Here is a 20,240-nt window from a genome sequence, read left to right on the forward strand (position 1 = left end):
CTTACTTTCAAATTCAAAATTTATTTTTTTGCATCTTTTAATATTTTAAAATTCAAAAAAAAATTTTTTAATTTCTTTATTCAATTTTCAATTCAACAGCTTCTAATGATCCGACCAAACTACTTGCAAATCATGACCTTAACAGTTGAATAATGTTGAGTACAAAGCAAATTTTGACTAATTTTAGTTCTTCCAGATATTGACCAAAAACAATGAAATATTATTTTTGAATTTTAGATTGAAGTACTAGTAATCAGAATTAAGAGATGAGACAACTTCATTCAACTTCTTAGTGTGTGGTATTTTCCAATTTGTAGTTCAAAACACTAGAATAGGTGTGTGTATGGTCACAGATTGTACATGGACTATGATTTTGGCCTGGTAAGGACCAGCTAGAATGCGAATTGGAAAATACCACCAGAAAAAGCAATCTTGGATGGATGCACACATTTGTTTTAATTTCAACATGCAATACACATTCTAATAGAAATCACTTCTAATTGAGAAATATACAAATTAACATGCATTAGAAATATATATATCGTCGCTGGGCTTCTAAAATGTTGTAAATTACAAATTTTTCAAGAAAAAAAAAATCTCACAAACAGGCTTTGAAAATTTTGGCAAAATTCATGCTTCCAAAATGTTGTATGTAAACTTGAACATTTTTGTAAATAGCAGTGAAATAAAAACTTTTACATTTCTGGGTTATCCAAGAACTTAAAAAATTATTTTCACAGAAATAAAGAAATGTACAATTATTTTTTCCCAAAGCCATTCTACAACGGTTTTCAAATTTTCATACAACATTTTTGAAGCAAAATTTACAAACAACTGACATTGGCAATTTTAAAATATGTCTTATTTCACACATTCCGATTGGTCTAACTGCATGTTATTTTGTGATACCAAAGATTTCCTCCCGCCCAGACCATTGGTGTCAAAAAGTGTTTTTAGCCAAAAAAATCATATACTACATTTTAGAAGCCCAGCGACGATATAATTCACTCTATAATATTTTTACAAAAGAAAAACAGCAATACAAAAAAAATGTATATTTCAAAAAGGTATCATACATTATTTCTTATATAAATCAATCCTTATTGGAGCACTCATGGAAAAACATTAACCTTAACACCAAAGAGACACAAAGTTTCACAAGAATTATATTTCCCATAGATGAGAATGAATCCCGATATATTTATAGTTCAGGTTATCTAGATGTTAGTTTTTTTTTGTATTTGTATTTTTTTCTTTTAATAACTGAGATGAAATAATTAATAGAGTGCTACTGATTGTTGGAAACCAGACCTAACAAAATGCAAGAAAATGTAGATTGTAAGAGAATCTAAATTGGGAAATTTCTTTCTCTAATTTTTGAAGACTGGAGTCAGCAAAATATGAAAAATTTTCAATAATTATGCATGTATGTTATATTTTTATGACAATTTTTTGTTGTGTTGTAATTGGCAGGGAAGGTGTTGTCACAGAGAAAATTCGTGTTGGGATACAGTCAATGAAAGGGTTAAGATACAAGATTAATTTAAAAGCTTTATGTAATTTCTGCATGCTGTAAAGGGTACATACCGGTATGTTTTATAACAAAAAATGGTCATTTTGTTCAACTGAATTGCATTTAAAGACCAACTTATCCTGAGAACCATTTCATCTCAAGTGAGAAATATGAAAATTCAAAACAGAAAACATGTGACAATATATTTCAGCATGATACATGTAATTAAGCTACTTATACAATATTGAAAATGTATATATTTCTGAGTATACTTGTTCTAAAAAGATTACAGAAAATAACTAAAATTAACATCAAACCTCTGTATCCTCCAGTTGTTGTTCTAGCTCCTCAATCTCTGACTTCAAACTTTTATTCTTCATCTGTAGTTGTGACTGGGATGATTGGACTCCCTCTAACTCTTCTTGAAGTTTCTTTATCTAGAAAAAATAAACATTGTGTATAAGTTTCATGACATTTGGTTGAGGCAAAGTTAAAGAACTTAAACCAACTTTAGGACGTACGTACAGACAGACAGACAAGGGTAAAACTTTTAAATGCCCTTCCACAATGGCAAGGGCATAAAAATCATTAAATCAACTTGCTGGTCAATTTTTTTTTTTTTTTTAAGTTTGGAGGATTGAACTCCCTCCAACTCTTCTTGCAGTTTCTTTATCTAGAAAAACAAAATCATTTAAAATTAACTTGATGGTCAAAAATCTTTTTTTAAATTTGGGAGGATTGGACGCCCTCCAACTCTTCTTGTAAAATTGAGAATGGAAATGGGGAATGTGTCAAAGAGACAACAACCCGCCCAAATAAAAAACAACAGCAGAGGGTCACCAACAGGTCTTCAATGTAGCGAGAAATTCCCGCACCCGGAGGCGTCCTTCAGCTGGCCCCTAAACAAATATATACTAGTCCAGTGATAATGAACGCCATACTAATTTCCAAATTGTACACAAGAAACTAAAATTAAAATAATACAAGACTAATAAAGGCCAGAGGCTCCTGACTTGGGACAGGCGCAAAAATGCGGCGGGGTTAAACATGTTTGTGAGATCTCAACCCTCCCCCTATACCTCTAACCAATGTAGTAAAGTAAACACATAACAATACGCACATTAAAATTCAGTTCAAGAGAAATCCGAGTCTGATGTCAGAAGATGTAACCAAAGAAAATAAACAAAATGACAATAATACATAAATAACAACAGACTACTAGCAGTTAACTGACATGCCAGCTCCAGACTTCAACTAAACTGACTGAAAGATTATGATTTCATCATATGAACATCAGGCACAATCCTTCCCGTTAGGGGTTTAGTATCATACCATCATAACATATATGAGAAGAACATAACCCGTGTCATGCCAACAACTGTTTTTAGAATAAATGTGTTTAGTTCCGATGCAAAGACCTTATCAGTGACTCAATATTAACGCCAAAATATGCAGTTTCTTTATCTTATAAAACAAATCATTAAAAATAAAATTGCAGGTCAGAATTCTTTTTTTTAATTAAGTTTAGTAGTAAAATTGATATCTGAAAATAGTAACATTGTCTATGAAAATAATCTAAGGCTTGTTCTTTGTTCTCAGAAAATTTAGATACTGCATCTTGCTTTACCTTAAAATATTATGGGTAGTGACCAACATGCTTTGTACAAATATTACTCATCATTTTCAAAGCTACATTTAAATAGATATTACAGCACTTGAATATTTGCTATCACTTTTCTTTTATTTCATGGTTTTTCATACCAGGTGTGATGGTATGTGAATAATATTCCTATAAGTAACCATCACTTCTTACTTTATCTTGAAGAAGAGAATTGTCATTTTCCAAATTCCTAAAGTCAGATTTCAGGTGTAGAATTTCTCCTTCTATTTTAGTCTTCTCTTGTATAATGTTGCGTAGAGCGACATCAGTTGACCCTCGTCCTGGACTGGGCGGTCGACCACCACTAAAACGTGGAGTTGAGGATCTAGAATCTAAAATGAAAAGAGAATGCACTGTTATTTTGTGAAACTGAAAATTTGGGGTATAATGATGATTTTACTGTCCATTTATTTTTTATTTTTGGGGGTTGTTTATAAATGACACAAATTTTCAAAGCTTTGTACATGTATTGGTTTTCTGGTTATTCAAAATCACACAAACCAAATATGTTGCTTTCTGCTATGTTTCTGGCATACAACTACATCTATTTTATACATATACAGAGACAATACCAGAATAGGCAATTTTAAATAAGTTTTTAAGTTTTATTTCTAAAAAGAAATTTAACAATTGAAACAAAGACCAAATAAACGCATTATTTTGAAAAGTTTTGATAACTGTTCTATAAAAATTATACACTGATATAGTAACATATGCTCTGTCATAATTAACTCATTGTTCTCCCCAGAAATTTTGGATAGCATCACATTTTGCGTAAAAAAAAATAACTGTATTTTTTTTAATGTTGTTTGTCGCGTCGCGTTGATGCTGTATTTCCTTTATATTTCCTTTATATGTTTTAGTTTATATTGTTCAATTGTACAATTTAACTATAACCACAAAAACTGTTGTTTCAGTTTATGTTTTCTTAATTCATTTATAGTTACAGAATTATTTATTTCCTCTTGTGCCAAATAAAAATTAAATATGTGGTTTCAGGTTCCCAACAATAAGTCAAATGAATGAATGGTTCATTATAGAACTAAATATATAGTACACAAAATTAACTATTTTTTATATTATATCAAGTAAAAATAAAGTAGCAAAAAAAAAATCAATTTAAAAACTTTTTTTTATCATGTTTATGAAATTCATTGTTTCATGGCACTCAATGAATTAGTCCCAGTTGTTTCTTATCTTTACATCAAAATGATATGTATTTTTAACAAAGTTATCTAACAAATAGTCTGTTAATGCGTAGTTTTCTCTCTTGGTATATTTTTTCTGTCTACTGTCCATCTGTTGTCATTATCGTGAAAATGCAGATTTTTGTCATATCTGTTCCGGTTCCGATCCGTAGTTTACACAAAAATGTGCAATGGCGGCCGTAGAAAAATTTACGAAAATGAGTCCGAGAATAAACATTGTTTGACAAGAGATTGTCAATGAATAAGACGCTTTTAATGCATTAAATGGATCTAACATAAACTTAAGCCAATTATGATAACTTTTTAAAGAAGTATTCATTTTATTTTAGCTCTAAACCAAAATTCTCGCTCTCGTATTAACAGAAGAGAAAGAAAGTAATTTTTGGAGAGTTGCACAAATAAACGACCTTTTTAAAATAAAATAAAAATCGTTTCAATCTTTGCAATTTCATAATACAAAACGTAGATTTCGAATTGTTATGTGATTGCATTTTACCATGTTGAAATTGGCGATTGCAGACACGTGGTATTAGTCATGTCACAAGTGTCAGCTTGGGATATTCGCATCCAAACAGTTATACCCTGAGGGCAATTAACACCTAGCTACTTAATCTCTTAATTGCCTTTAGTGTCCGACTTAAAGGGATTACAATTAAAGGTGATATAATTTTTATGATCATAATCGATAATAGTTGAAAGTTCAAAATTGAGGACAAGTAAAATAGCATCTCCAAAATAATTATAGCGTCGCGGGAATTATTATAGCATCACGGTGAAAAAATATAGCGTCGCGGTACCGCGACGCTAAAACGGCCTGGGGAGAACACTGTTTAAACTGCAAAGTAAACTTCAGGAATTCGTGAAAGAGGATTTGTTATCAAGCTCTGCAATCTATATATGGGTACATGTATATTAAAAAAAAAAAAAAAAAAAAAATATACACCAGGAGAAAACAAGGTAGTACATATATCTTGGACACAAACATCCATATAATTAAAAAGACATGGGTAGTTGCAGGACAATCACATGGTCACACAATGCATATCATTTTTTTTTAAATCTATATAATTCAAAAAGACACTTTGTTATTAAATATATTGTACAATTGTTAAATATGAAAGGTGAAACGCCCCTCTCACCTGATGTGCCATACATATTTATTTCCATAACTTCTACAAACACATAATACATACAATATTTCAGAAATAAATTAACAAATGAGGGCTCAATTAATCATATATTCAGTGGTAGAAAAAAAAATCTTAAGAAAATGCAATTTTCATTGTCTTTAAAAAAAATCCACAAAATTAAGATCCCAATAATGCAATTTCTATGTCAGAACACAAAAATTAATACATCACTAGTTATATTCAAGAATACATTATATTTTCCCCACCAGTTTTAATTAGTGTATATGCTTGTTAGTGTATATATATTGGCCATTAAATATCTACATGCAATGTCAACTTATCATAAAATACAATAGGCTGTCAGAGGCTGAGTTCACTTGAAACTCTTCAATAGACTTCAGAGTTAATAGATTATCACGTGAACGCACTAGAGTTAATATTCGGAACAACTCTAAGCAACACTAGGGTAAGGCCCTGACCAAGTATAATAAATAAAATATTCTCATTGGTTTGACGTCATTCAAGAGTTTCTCGAGTTTAACCCTGGTTCGGTGAGGGTTGGAACCAGGGTACGAGGGGTTAACTCGAGTGGTTCAAGTAAAATCGTATTGTTGAAACCCGAGTAAGTAAAGTTAACTCTAGAGTTTCAAGTGAACTCGGCCAGAGAGACAGCAAACTAGATTTATGAACATTTATTTGTGTAATGGCATTTATCAATATCACAAGAACCAGTCTGAACAGTGCCAGTGAAAATCTTCAATATCGACCTGAGCTCCATTTTGCCATCAGTAATAACATATTTAAGTTTGAAAAGCATAGGTTGGAAGGTTCATGAGTAAATGCACAGACACTGGTTGGCAGTCCCTCCCTGATGCCCCCCAGCTGTACATCCACAAAATCTATAACCAATAACCTTCGAAATCCAGTTGATAATAAACTGCTCTTATTTCAATAAGAACCTAATGCTTTTAACAATTCAAGAACTCCGATCTCACCCTTACACCTAATACATTATAGTCAGTTTGTAGATTGTATATATTTGACATAAATTAGGTATGAGAAGTTAGACCTTTAAGATAAGGCATGCTAAATGCTAGAAATATTATGAATATATTAATATTATTCTGTTTGCAATAATATGTCTACACTTACAAACACTCTCTGTAAAATAATTTAAAGAGTATTAAAACATAGTGTTTGTTGCAGAGACTTAACTATGAAAAAGTATCTTACAATTTTTATGAGATAGCAGTAGACTTTGGAAGCTTAAACAAAGTGGTAGCTTGTTTAATTTATAGATATGAAAAGGTAGATAGATCTGAGTAGTTCTAGTCATAAAGACATTTCACTTTTCAGTCAAATTTAAAATATACAAAATCAAGGAGGACCCTTAGACACTTAAAGTCACTTCTTTATACATAACATTTTCATAATTTGTTATCTTTATGATACAATTTAAAATCAAAAGTTTAAATATACTTAGATTTCTACAGACTTTCCAGTAAGTGAAATCTAAATCTTTTAACAAGAACCATATCAGATACAAACTTTAATTGATCGAAATTACAAATCCCTCGGTTTATATTATACTTGCTTTTCCTTTATTTATAGTAAGAATTAGTTTAAACTAACATTATAACATCAATAACACAAAACAAATTGTCAATAAATCCTCTTTTATCATAACCTGGGATGTTTACCTGCAAATTTTACCTATAAAATCATTTTAATTACACACCGCTGGGGGGAGTTTACACAGCAGGAGAAATCGTTCAATTGACCCGTCGAACTGTTATTAGTACATCCTTACAAAATATACATTGTTATAGTATTAAAAAGTTAATATTTGCCGATCGCTTTAAATTGTTTGGTCGAATAATCAACAACTTTTGCAACTGGCTGTCACTTAGTAAATCGGATAACGTAATGATTGTGAAGATTGCAATATTGGTCCTCTTGAATTTCTTATGTTCAGTCATAAAACTCTTTCTATTGTTAGGTGTCTGCAGTCCTGTAAGTATATGGTGATGTTAAAGTCCATACTTCATGTAAGGAGAATTGCAAGCTATCTGAAGGTTCATTAAACATAGGCGGATCTAGGGGGGGGGACCCCCCTTTTGTGGGAAAAATTTGGTTGATTATATAGGGAATCATTGAAGCATGACTGGAGTGGACCCCCTTAGGTCAGTCAGCGGGCAAAGTTCTGGATCTGCCACTGTTAAAACTCCAACAACTCTCTGAGGTACCTTAAAGACATTAGGTGGCCTGTTTGGCAGCAAAATTACTCCCCATATCCATCATAAATGGATTTTAGCAAATTGCTCTTTTAATTCAAATCTATCTAGTATATATATATATACTTAGTGACTTTGATTAAAACTTAAAAGTCAGGAACATTTACAAATATTATGAAAGTCTAAAGAAATTATAACTACAAACTGGTGCTTGGTTTTATGGATGCTTATTCTTACATAATTATGTCATTTAATTTGGATAGAATTTCTTTTTATTCGTCAAAACTATAATATTATACACTCTTTAAAACCTACTATCCATGCATTAAATTCAACACCATATGATATTTTATGTAAAGAATACATTATACAAGCAACCAACCTTAAATTAATCGGTAAGAATATATTATACAATCAACCTTAAATTAATCGGTAAGAATATATTATACAATCAACCTTAAATTAATCAGTTCTAAGTGACTTATGTTTATCCAACTTTATAAAGATTTTGATTTGTATATAGTCACAGTGGTCTCTGCCTTATTGATGGACAGTAAATTGTCCAGAAAATTTGTTGACACATGTCCATATCTTAGATAAACATGAACCTGACATATCCAATAAAGACAGGATTAAAATTTCTACATGATCGGACCATTTATACCCATGTTTAAATATTACGGTTATTCATATCCATGTTTAAATATTACGGTCATTCAATACATTGTACTTAAAGTTTTAAAGGCATGACACAATACGTTTGACTCTGTCTAACTGAAATTTTTTTTAAACTTTTTTCTGCTATTTAATTTGCTCCACAAAGTTTCGAACTGGTTTTTTTCTGACTGAATAACAATGTTTGTTACGGTCCAGGATGCTAAGAGTGTCAGATCACCAATTCAAAATTCCTATCAATTCAACCAAATTTAGCAATTTTCACAGCATTCTTAATATTTTATCTCAAGTTAAAATTTAAATTCATAGAAAACAGGTACATCTTGATTCGCACATGTATCACCTCTCTACAAGCCAATTTTCAACCCATGTTAAAAGTCTCACAAGAAAGAACTGTCTCTTGGAAGCAAAGAACAGGCGCTACTAAAATTAACCCCTGCTTTCCAGAAATGTTAAATAAGTATACTTTGGAGCACATTAATCCTCAAATTGGAATGCAAGCTCATAGACTAGTAAATTTTTGCTCAAAATGGTCCAAATATATTTCTTATTCACCAAAAGCTTCATTTCTGAAAATTTCCTGGTTGGTATAAGTAAACAATGACAACAAAATCACTATTTTTTGTCAGAGTAGGGCTACATTCTGAATTGGAGGGAGTGAATTGGTGGTATGACACATACCTACAGTGTTTTAAAAAAGACTCAGGCAATCTATGTCAAGCGATCATTAACCACCTTGATCTAGAAATTATGTAACCCATTTTTAGGGAAAATGATTGGGATTCCCCCAATATCCATAAATAACCATAAATGAACATCCTAAAATACTATAAAATATTAAAACAAACAACATTCACTGCATATCAATATTTACTTATTTTATTATAGTACCTTTTTTGCCTATTATATAATGCTTAGTAACTGTGAGTACTTTGTGAATGTTGAAACAGTGGTCTATTTACTTTATTAGTACTAAACCTTATTTTATTTAAAAATATTTCACTGTCAAGAGGTAATCTATCTTTTTATGTACACAAATATCTGTTGTCATATCTTATGTTGATAAAATATCGCCAAAACCTCAATGCCACTTAATCAAATCCTTAGATCCTTGGAGTGTTTGACATGCCAGGAATTTACTGCTTTGTTTTATTCATATGAAAGACCAAGATTTACAAAGTCTTTGCTACTGCTTTGATATCAAATTCAGAAGATTTTACCTGTAAGTTTTATCAAGTTTTATATGTCTTCAGGTATTTCAGACAAAATACTGACTAAGTTCTCAGAGAAGTTAAACAATGGCCCTTTTTACCATTATCTACACATGTATCACAAAAGGGGCTTAAGATATACTGATTTATTGAGCATAAATTTTACAATGAGATCAAATTTAGGTACTGTACAATGGATTTACTAGAGGCAGAACAAAATACAGGGTTTATAGTTCTCTGAATAATTAAAATCATGAACCATTTCTGCGATATTTAACAGATTAAGTGCAAAAATAAAAAGACATGGTCTAAGCGAGCCTAGGTATCAGACCCTGTTGTTCAATCTACCAATATTTGCTTCTACTCTCTTTGATAGTGAATATGCACTAATAATATTATGAATCAAATTAAGTAACAGCATGATTCCCTCAAACCTTTGCAACAGCTTTTTAAAAATGTTTTAGCCAAAAGTTTGTAATTATTTTATTTTTTATACCTGAGTCTGATTTCTCCTTTTCCCTGAGATCTTTTTCTTGTTGAAGTTCATCTCTGAGCTTTTTGATTTCAGCTTGAAACTCTTCCATCTAAAAAAACAAATTCAGAAATTATTTACCTTCTTTTACACCCATTCTTCCTTGTAAAGATTCACCAAGATCATTTTAATTTGTAAACCAACTGAATGATAAAAGTATCTACAAAAGACTTATCAGTGACACTTGAATCAAACCAAGTTAAAAAGGCCAAATTACGAAGTAAAAGACTGATTTAGTTTCAAACCTTACTAGCCCAATTAAAGATAGTTTGGTAATAATTCTATTGACAAATGCCAAAACAAAGCTCAATGCAGTGAAGGGCATTTCATGATAATTGATTGTTGCTTGCATGTTCTCCATATGGTTTGAAATTCTAAATTTAATGTCCTTTTGTATTATTGTCTAACTTTCACAAAATCAGATCATTAGTGTGAACAAAAGATTTATCCATTAAGTTCAGTTGCTTTGCAAAATTTGTGGTACATTGTACACATAGTCATCTAAATGTTTTGTATTGTGCCCATTTATGGATTACTTGTATTAATGAGGGCCCTCATGGGGTTTTTGATTATGTGATTACTTGGCCGTTTTTTTAATGATTATTTGATTATTAAGCCAAATATTTCATGATTATTTGATTACCTAGGACTGTATTTTTAGTTTATGATTATTTGATTACTAAAGATAAGCAAATATTTAATGATTATGTGATTATATTGGCAAAAAAATGGTGATTATGTGATAACTATGACCCCCCCATGAGGGGCCTCATTAATTGAACTGTTATCTGAGGTATTAACATCATATCAAAGTCAGTTAAATTCTTGTTCAGATTTTCTCTATAGAGCAGAATAAAGCAATCAATATATTGAATTTAATGGGTTGCTTTTGGTCTTAACTAATCTAGCAGGCCATAATTTTTGCTGTGTTTTCACATCTTAACAATGGGATATCTGGAAAAAATTCTTTATCCCCAGGTTTCATAGCATTACACCCTCCCTTTCTACGGTCAAACATAGGCTTTATCAAAATAAACTTTATGGAAAAATAGCCTTGTTGCTGTTTTCTCAATATCAAACTATTTTAAGTAAAACAGTTTTACAAGATACAATCTTTCTTGTAGTTTGAGAATTGAGATTGTAAAGCCACTGAAAATTCATTTTTTTTAGAAAACCTTATGATTATTCATGTATAAACATAATATAAAATATTACCAATATTCTTTAATAAGGTTTTATTTCAGATACATTTTAAATTCTTTAACAAACTGACAATGCAACATAAAGTATGCAAAAAGTACAGCTCATAATTCAAAATCGCTTTTAAACTTGCAACAAAAACCTCAAACTTATCAATTCGATCAATTTTGTTTATGTTTTGTTACCCACAAAAGCACTTAAAAATCCTATTCTAACTTTTTCTCACAATGATATCTATATTAATATTACAAAACTTAATAATAATTTATTTAAATATTACCTTGAGTTGAATTACCTTCACTTTAAATTTTCCACGGAGAAGTACTCTTCTAAAACATTTTAATTGCAAACTTCACATGGCGGGGCAAAAAGTCACTATTATTATCATTCGAAAGTATCAATTTTAAAAATTGCACCCATGACCAATTAAGTATTCCATTACAATATGTGTCTTTACTCAATTACAAGTCATCATATATCTAAACTCGTTAAAGTTTTAAATGTAACTGAAACATTAGAACATTTTGTCAATATCTGACATGCCATTCAAATTTCATTGTAATCCGATGTGCCTTGTTGGCCAACATTTGTTGACAATTTGGAACAAAGGCAACACATCCGATGTGTAAACTAACCAGGGCTATTTGACGCTACTATAATATTTGTTTACATTGCTCATAATCAATAAAGCTTTCCTTATGTCCTCTGAATATACAAATGAAGATTCAAATTTTTCTAGGCTTTTCGGATTACGCTCCATTTAAAATAAAATTGAAATGTAAACAAAATAAAAAATTCTATTTTTTTTACGAAGTACGAAAATAGTAATTGATTTATCAAAAATTAAAGTTTGTGTAATCGGTTCAATTAATGCATTGTCAAAAATTTTACATTTCATTTAAATCACCTTTTCTGATCAATTATTACACCGTAGGAGTAAAACCTTTACATTTAAATCATATAAAGACATTTCTATACAACCATAAAACTTAATCAAAAGTCAAGTATAAAGATTCATGTTAGAAATTCACTTGTATACAATGTCTATTTTTGGGAAGAATGATATTTTAATATTAAAACTTGCTATGACATTAAAATTTAAAGATACGATCAGATAAAATTTCCGTCAATAGATTTACATGCCAAGGAAATATTACCTACTGTATGCAGTTTTAAGTTTCTACATATATCACTGGATAGTCTTTTATGTTGACATAAATTTTGTTTATGTTACATTGTACTGACGAAAGTACTTAAAATTTTTATTCTAACATTTGTATAATGAAATTTATGTTACACTGCATTTTAGATATGTATGATTTTAATTGAGTAAAGATTCAATTGGTTTGGGCTGTTCTACATTATAAATAAATGCTTGTGGGGGGGGGGAGAGATCTCAACCACACAGTGCCACAAAATAAATCTTTTCTTTAACTTACATAAATGTTAACAAAATTTTAAGGAAAATGCAACAACCCATATTTAGGATTCTTTAATCCAGTTCAAATTGTAGGCATTATTACTCTGCATGAAACTCTCTTTCTAATGCACTTAATCACTAATAATTTAGAAATTATTGTGTGCATTTATTATCGCGATTTTGTCATTTTAGACTAAAATATGATTTTAGTTTTTGTGATTTGAGAAAAATCCTGTTTAATTATTATTCATTTCGAAATTTCATGATGCAAGTTTAAATTATAGCGATTATAACCCTGTTGCTTTTATCAAAAAAATTTAAAATCGCAAAAAATTCTTAATTTACAGTGTGCTATAAGTTCTGCGGTTGGAAAAAATGTGATTGGGTCCCATTAAAGGCTTTGATTTAACAAAATGACAAATCTTATAAGTAAACACCTTCTTGTCAAATCTAACTGACAGTTCAGTGGGAATAAAAAGCATTTCAATACAATTCATTAATCATTATTTATCAGTTGAGGACACTTCAAACAGCTGAAAAATTAGTGGTGGCATGCATCAACGGTGCTTACGATTGAATAAGTATTTAACAGAACAATATAGATACCCCCTACTCAAGTGTTAAGATCAATAAAACGTGCAGTATCCTTCTGTAATACTGAAAGGTTCTGTTGATTTAACCAGCACTTCAAATATCTTATGTTTATCAATTATGTACACACTGTTCGATATAATATATATACATTTGTTATCAAAGGGCACTTAAAGTTCATGTAACCAACCCCGTACTCAACTTATGAGTATAGATTTTTTTAAAGGTTTTAGGTTGACGAAATTTTGTTTCAAACTGTGTGCATCATTTTCTTGTAAAAAATTTTCATTTTGAATGTGCGAGATCAATTTTGAAAGCTTTTAATTAAACATAATTGGAACTCAACTTATGAGAATGGAAATATTTTATAAAGGTTTTAGGTTTACAAAATTTTTGTTTCAAACAGTGTGCAATATATGAATTGTCTTGTAAAAAAAAGCATTTTGAATGTATGGCATCATCTTTGAAAGCAATTAATTTAAAAATAATTAATACTCAACTAGTCATGAGTATGGAAAGAAATACTATTAAGGTTTTTGGTTTACAAAATTTTGTTTCAAACTGTGTGTAACATATATGCATTGTCTTGTAAATAATTATCATTTTTTATGCATGACATAATTTAAAAAAAAATTTAATTTGAAAAGTTGTAGGTAATTAAAATCTACTTGAATATCTATATATTATGAAAATTCATCAAGACAGTGCATGTCTTCAATCTTAAAATCTTAAATGTCAGAATTTGTTCCTGGTAGTTGTATATATATAGGAGACATAAGAATACACCATGCCAAGGTTTTAATATTATACAAATATAGCCTTTGTATGAGGTCGATACAAGGATATATTGACCTAAAAGAAGTATATTGACTGAGGACGAAGTCCGAGGTCGATATACTTCTTTGGGTCGATATATCCTGTATTGACCTCATACAAAGGCTATATTTGTTATATTATTAATTCCCGACCATGTTTGTATCAAAATCGTCATTTAGGTTTGTTGGAACTTGTAGATATTACATTGTCTCCTTGACAATAACAACAAATTAGTTGTTATTTCATTTACTTTTTTTTGGACTTGTTATGTATTTGAAGATTTTTTTCGTCAAATAATCGATCACAGATATCAATTTTTTCCAAACATAAAACAATATCCTGAAATTCATTACATGACATCACAAAGTATATCGGTTTTTAGATATTCTAAAAATAACCGTGCAATATGCTTTTTGCCGGTCAATATGCTTTTTGCTATTCGCCGTTTTCTCTCTACCTTCGAAAATATAGTTTAACATGTGACTATTTCTAAACGAATCAAATTTGTTAAAATATACGAATTAATAATATATATGTATATCTTATATTCTTTTCATTTATGTTTCAGTACTTTTAATGAATTGTTGTTCACTTGAAACGTGATTAATACTTGACAGAAAATTTTATAATATATCCCACCTTTTCTTTAGATTCTACCAAATCATCTTCTAACTTATTGTTTTCTTCCATTAAAGCATTTATTTCTTCTTCATGCTGTTTTTTCAACTGATCTTTGACTTTCTTTATACTATCTCTGTGTTGTGTAATCTCTTCTTCAAATTCTGTCCTTTCCTTTTCTAATGTTCTCTGAAGATCCTCTGAGGCGCGACCATCAACAGAGGGCGTCACTGTTCTATTCTGTTCTGCTTCTAATTCATCCAGGAGTCTCGCTCGTTCGACAAGTAAAAATGCAATCTGTTCTGATGTGGAGACATTTGCGATTTCTTCCAGACCTTGTTGGATAAGCATCTCAGCTGTCTCCTCACGTAAAGCACTTGCTGTAAAACCAAGAAAAATTGTACAACCAATACTTTTTAAATGCTCTAACTGGATGACACAAAGTATTACTTAATATGCTTATCATCTATATAAATAAGAATGATAAACTGTATAGTGGGATTAATTGAGTTTAAATTTTTACATTTCTGGGACCTCATCTATTGGAAAGGTTTTCTTTGTTTTCTTGTTTCCCTGAAAACTGTTGGTATAAATTTTCCCAAAAAAATTATGACAGTTTATATATGGAAGTTAATTGGGTTTTTAAAAAAAATTCAATTAAATGAGTATATTATTTTAAATTCTTATAGTTTGTGTCTAAGTAATGTTAATTTGTAAAAAAAAAATTCAAATCATTTTTCAAATTGCATTGAATAAATTTGACAGATCCACTTCCTTATCCTGCTGTAGCTACTGTGGATTCATTACTATTTGTGAGATATCATTTTTGTGAGATATCATTTTTGTGGGATATCATTTTCGTGGGATATCATTTTCGTGGGTTTCATTGATAAAGGTGAACCAAATGTTCTATAGGCTTGTATGCTGATTTTGGCAAAACCATGAAATTAAATATTCACTAAAATGCAATGACTCAGTGATATTGTTGTCTTTTTTCAAAACTACCTCTACGTAAAGTATATATATATATATATACCTTTCAGATTGAAAATGTCTGACAACCAAATATACATGAAAAAATAGTGCAAAAAAGACAGCAAAGCCAGCAAAAAATCAGAGATATGTTCAGAATAAAATATACAAATTTCCCAATTTCAATAAAACATGCATTTTTCCCAATAAAAAACGGATCAGAAAACTGGATCTCTAAAGTGCTTTCTAATATCAAAATAATAACATGAATACGAAATTTACAAACATTAGTACTGCCAATGCCATCACTGTTTGGGGAAAATGTAAAACTTTTTGGGAGTAATTTAAGCCATCTTTTTTTAGTAATTGGGAATTTTCTCCAGGGGAAAAGGCTGTATTTCGGCTGTAATTTGAGGCAAACAATATCACTGCATAATGTTAACTGAATCCTCGAAAATAAATGAATCCACAGTACTCAGTCATCAGATTCATTACAAGTTTATTTGTCTGTGTACTGTAAAATGATGAATCCAAATTTAAAATATTTTGAACACAAACCATTTTGTTCTTGCTTCAGTTGCTCTATTTCTTGTTTCAAGCTATCATTTTCTGTTTCTAATTCTTGGATTAGAGCCTCTCTTTCATCAGACAGATGGCGTATGTGTTCCACATAGTTCTCAACTTCCTGCATTTCAGCTGTCTGTGCCATCTTGAGCTTCTCCTCATTCTCAAGGGCCTGCTGGAGATCAGTCTGAAAAAATAGCATGAATATATAACTAGTAGAAGATGAATTCATTTTTATTTAAGGGACAGCTGACCACCTCAGGTGCAGGATTTTCTTGTCGCCTTGTAGACCCATTGATGTGCTTTGGCTGTTATCTGCTATTTAGTCAGGTTGTCTCTTTGACATATTCTCCATTTTCATTCTCAATTTTATAATTTCTATTAAACTTTTTCAACAAAATAATTTTAAATTATATTGAACATCTGTGTGTGTATTTTTTTAGCTGTGTTGAAGACAAATTGGTAACCTTTGGATCTTTTCTGCTTTGGTCTGGTTGTTGTGTCTTAGACACGTTCCCAATTTCCTTTCTTATTTTGAATTATTTTCACAGCGATCTGGCTGTATATAGTTTATATAGCTGTATAGTGCTGTATATGTGTAGCACTGTTTTATATATATATTAATTCAGCATAAATGTAAACAAAAAAGAAACGGCTAATAATTGTATGGATAGAATTGTTCTATACACAAAAATTATTGCATATTTCTATACTCTACCAAAATTTTTAAAAATAAAAAAAATAGTGTTTCAATGTCCCCCAACCAATGAACATGTGTTATGTTTCAAGGGAAATAACTCCACAAAATTGTTTTTTCTTTACATTTAACTTTTCCAACATAAATCAAGCCATGAGATAGCTTTAATTCAATTTTCCATGCGACAGGGACAATAAATGAATGTCATTTAGTCACTTATTTACAAGGTTTAGATTATTCAATAATCAATATTGTAATATTTTGAAGGATTACAATATCTGAGTTATCTCCCCTTATAAATCAGTTGACATTTACATTTTAGAGAATACATGTAAATTAAATAAAAACATTTGTCAAAATAAACACATTTGTCAAAATAAACATGACAATTTTCATAAGATTTGATATTAGTGATGTCATCATTTGAAAGATATTCTATGCAAAAAAAACTATAACTTTAATCAATATTCAAAAATGGCAATAATAAGCTGCTCAATTTAGGTATGTCATGTATGACTGTCACAATCTTCAACTATTAAATATTGAACATACATCGATGTATTTATTTACATTTTCTATAAAAAAAGTTTTTGACAGAGTGATTGAACCTATTGTAACAAATATTTCAAAATTATACTCTCTGAAGGAATTAAAGCTTTGATAACATTTCATCTAAAATCAGATAAATTTTGGTCTTGAAATTATTATTAAATAGTGTAATTTCATAGTCATTTAAATAGAATCTGAATAAAACCCACCAAAATTTGGCTCTTTAATTAGTAATGTAAAAATTTATGATCGATCAGATATGAAAAATAAAAGCATAATACACACAGTTAAACTCTTAAAAACTTACATAAGATCTAACACTACTCCATAACCAATAATTAAAAGATAATTTAATCCATATCACGATCTAATCTATTGAACTGCTTTTAGTTTTCAATGGAAATTCCTTTGATCGCTAGTCCAAATGTTAAAAAGTATACCGAAAATAAGTTCACATTACAGGAATTGAAACGAAACTGTTAAAAGTTTTTATGCTGTAATTTACATGTAATTGCTCCAAAATTTGTCTATTTGGTTAGGTGACGATCAAACGATATAGTTATATACGTCTCTCGTAGAATGATATAACCATGGGCGCACATCTAGATATCGGTAAATCTGACAATTAGGTTATTGAATATACTTTATTATCAAATCACAAAATCTATAATAACAGTTGAATAACAACAATGATTTAAGATGTCCGAATATATATAGCCGTATTAAAAACTTTAAAACATACTAGCACGGACTTTACACAATGACAATGAGAATAATCAAAATACAATTAGTTTCAAAAATTGAAATATTTATTATTAAAATTTCATTAGATTTTCATTTAAAGTGTCTGCAAGGGATTCAACATGTTCAAAGAAAATGTATTGAAAAAATAAAATTGAAAAACAAAATGATTGGAATACAAGGTTACTTTAAAGCATTAAAGGTTATGCAGTACAAAATGTATATGGGATGCATATAACTTTGAAGGTTTGTTCAATGCATGTATGCATTTAAAATTATGTTTGTATTTGAAATCAGCTTCACTGTGATGAAATATAAGCAATAAAGGGATTTTACCTCATTTTGTGGCTTATAAGGTGTCACATTATTTAAGCTTCACAATTTTATATTTTAAATGTCATTGCTTCAATATTCCACAAGCAGTTAAAGTGGGCAGGAGAAAGATTTTCATCTGAATTAGGTAAAAAAAGTGGTTTTACTGCTACATCTCCTTGTTTTTTATTAAAAACCAAATCTTATTCATACATGTATAAATTATTAGTTACTAAAAATGTACTACTAGACATTTCAATAGTAGAAATCAGATGACATACAACTGGTGTTTTTTTAAAGATTCTTTTAAAAGTACATTTGTTGTACATACAGAATAAAGTTTTAGTCTTAGAACTGCAAAAAAGTGTTTTCATAGCTCTTCAACATGTGTCAATGAATGCTGAATGATTAAAATATTTGGTTGACACTATTAGTTACATAGTGTGCTAGTGACCTAATACGGTATATATGGGGTCAGTAAATTCCATATGGGGTGAGAGCGTATACCGTATTACGTCACTAGTACACTATGTAACAAATTTATCTTACCGACTATCTGAACGTGTGAAATTAAGACTAGTGATTCTCAAAATGAGCAAGTCTTCAATACTGTTAGCATTAAGAAAATACTTCCATTGATCCTACAAACACAGATGCCAACAATAACAACTTTTGAGGTTTAAATGTGTTTTATGGATTTATTTCAATCTTAATCATTATTTCTTCGTCTGTTGGAACTTTTAAGATTTTTTCTCAGTACCGTTTTGTTTTTATAAAGGGACATAACACCATTACTAACCGTGTATGAAATAAGCCCCACCCCCTTCTTACCTAATATGGAATATAAAGGGACGTAATTCCACTACTAACCGTGTATGAGATAAGCCCCGCCTCCCTACTAACCTAATATCAAATATACACGATTTGCACGCGGACGCTTTTAACCAATCATATTCCTGGAAATGAATAGGAGGTAAGATAATAAATTTTACACCTACAATACTGAGTAAAGCAATTGATCTGCGTATAAATTAACATGCAGATCTTTGTAAAATTTGCCAACAGAAACAGTTGGCTAAAAAATAAATCTTGACAGAGCTGCCAAAAATAGCAAAACATTACAAAACCATCTGACATAGGAATAAAACCCAAAAGAGCTGAACACATGTTATTTAAATGACTTTTATGAGTATGGAAAACTATGGCTGTATTAAACAAATACTTAATTGAGGAAATGGCAATATTTCAGTTGGCCGAGCGTAATCTTGAATTAAAATCTTGGCAAGTCTATAAAGTCTTTGTGTTTTGCAAGCTGTTGGTAATACCGCACTAAGTTTAAATTTAGAATTTTCAATCAACAGGACAACATTTGTTTTATGTTCGATTGCGTTAACATGCAATTCCCACAAAAGATTTCAATCGTAAAACAGATATAAATTAATAATGCATGATCATTTTCAAAACAGTATAGTATTATATAGAGTGCAATGTTGTATTAAACTTGAAAATATGTCATATCAAACATGCAGAAAATCTATCATTTTGCAAGTTAGAAATTTTATTTTATTTCTTCTGCATATTTATGATTTTTTTTCAA

At 30.0% G+C, this 20,240-nt stretch overlaps 1 protein-coding gene across 1 annotated transcript in view; it reads right to left on the reverse strand.

Annotated features, from left to right (window-relative positions):
- Positions 1–20,240, reverse strand: part of LOC139501318 (putative leucine-rich repeat-containing protein DDB_G0290503) — a 63,272-nt gene that overhangs the window by 32,094 nt on the left and 10,938 nt on the right. Inside the window, exons 3-7 of the mRNA XM_071290353.1 lie at positions 16,339–16,531; positions 14,830–15,188; positions 10,128–10,215; positions 3,327–3,505; positions 1,831–1,950 (exon numbers count right to left, since the gene is read on the reverse strand). Of these exons, the coding sequence (XP_071146454.1) occupies positions 1,831–1,950; positions 3,327–3,505; positions 10,128–10,215; positions 14,830–15,188; positions 16,339–16,531 (939 nt within the window). The remainder of the gene's footprint in view (positions 1–1,830; positions 1,951–3,326; positions 3,506–10,127; positions 10,216–14,829; positions 15,189–16,338; positions 16,532–20,240) is intronic.

The sequence above is a fragment of the Mytilus edulis genome, chromosome 13, assembly GCF_963676685.1.
Source record: "Mytilus edulis chromosome 13, xbMytEdul2.2, whole genome shotgun sequence".
Lineage (NCBI taxonomy): Eukaryota > Metazoa > Mollusca > Bivalvia > Mytilida > Mytilidae > Mytilus > Mytilus edulis.